General features: G+C 54.4%; 1 protein-coding gene across 2 annotated transcripts; it reads left to right on the top strand.

The window, feature by feature from the left end:
* Positions 1 to 26: 26 nt before the first annotated feature.
* On the top strand, positions 27 to 1,086 carry KVP17_003239 (uncharacterized protein; the record flags this gene model as incomplete). Of its 2 annotated transcripts, none has more annotated exons than XM_068520291.1 (1): positions 27 to 1,086. In XM_068520291.1, a coding segment is annotated over one exon (1,060 nt), but the record flags the coding sequence as incomplete, so codon positions are not given. The 2 variants fall into 2 exon arrangements, with proteins under 2 accessions (XP_068379271.1, XP_068379270.1); XM_068520290.1 differs by having other exon boundaries at positions 27 to 1,068.

Genomic DNA, 1,086 nt, shown 5'->3' with positions numbered 1-1,086 from the left:
CCTCTTTGCGCCGTAGTCGGCCCAAAATGCAGTCCCCAGATGAAGACGTCGACCCGTTGATTGTGAAGCCAACGCCTACGAGGTCCACAGTCCTTCTGCCAGTCAAAGGTACTGATGTCGTCGATCCTATCCTAACCGACGAGCCTCACCCTTCACCCACTGATGACCATCTCATCGCCTCTTTGCGCCGTAGTCGGCCCAAAATGCAGTCCCCAGATGAAGACGTCGACCCGTTGATTGTGACGCCAACGCCTACGATGTCCACAGTCCTTCTGCCTGTCAAAGGTACTGATGTCGTCGATCCTATCCTAACCGACGAGCCTCACCCTTCACCCACTGATGACCATCTCATCACCTCTTTGCGCCGTAGTCGGCCCAAAATGCAGTCCCCAGATGAAGACGTCGACCCGTTGATTGTGACGCCAACGCCTACGATGTCCACAGTCCTTCTGCCTGTCAAAGGTACTGATGTCGTCGATCCTATCCTAACCGACGAGCCTCACCCTTCACCCACTGATGACCATCTCATCACCTCTTTGCGCCGTAGTCGGCCCAAAATGCAGTCCCCAGATGAAGACGTCAACCCGTTGATTGTGAAGCCAATGCCTACGAGGTCCACAGTCCTTCTGCCTGTCAAAGGTACTGATGTCGTCGATCCTATCCCAACCGACGAGCCTCACCCTTCACCCACTGATGACCATCTCATCACCTCTTTGCGCCGTAGTCGGCCCAAAATGCAGTCCCCAGATGAAGACGTCGACCCGTTGATTGTGAAGCCAACGCCTACGAGGTCCACAGTCCTTCTGCCAGTAAAAGGTACTGATGTCGTCGATCCTATCCTAACTCACGAGCCTCACCCTTCACCCACTGATGACCATCTCATCACCTCTTTGCGCCGTAGTCGGCCCAAAATGCAGTTCCCGGAGGAATACGTCGACCCGTTGATTGTGAAGCCAACGCCTACGAGACTACTGCCAGTCGATGATACTGATATCGTCGATCCTATCCTAACTGACGAGCCTCACCCTTCACCCACTGATGACCATCTCATCACCTCTTTGCGCCGTAGTCGGCCCAAAATGCAGT

Source organism: the organism of the source record quoted next, assembly GCF_019968985.1.
Source record: "MAG: Porospora cf. gigantea B chromosome Unknown PgB_NODE_12051_length_1086_cov_381.886, whole genome shotgun sequence".
NCBI lineage: Eukaryota > Apicomplexa > Conoidasida > Eugregarinorida > Porosporidae > Porospora > Porospora cf. gigantea B.
The sequence above is the reverse complement of the archived record's forward strand: the minus strand, read 5'-3'. Positions and strand labels throughout refer to the sequence as shown.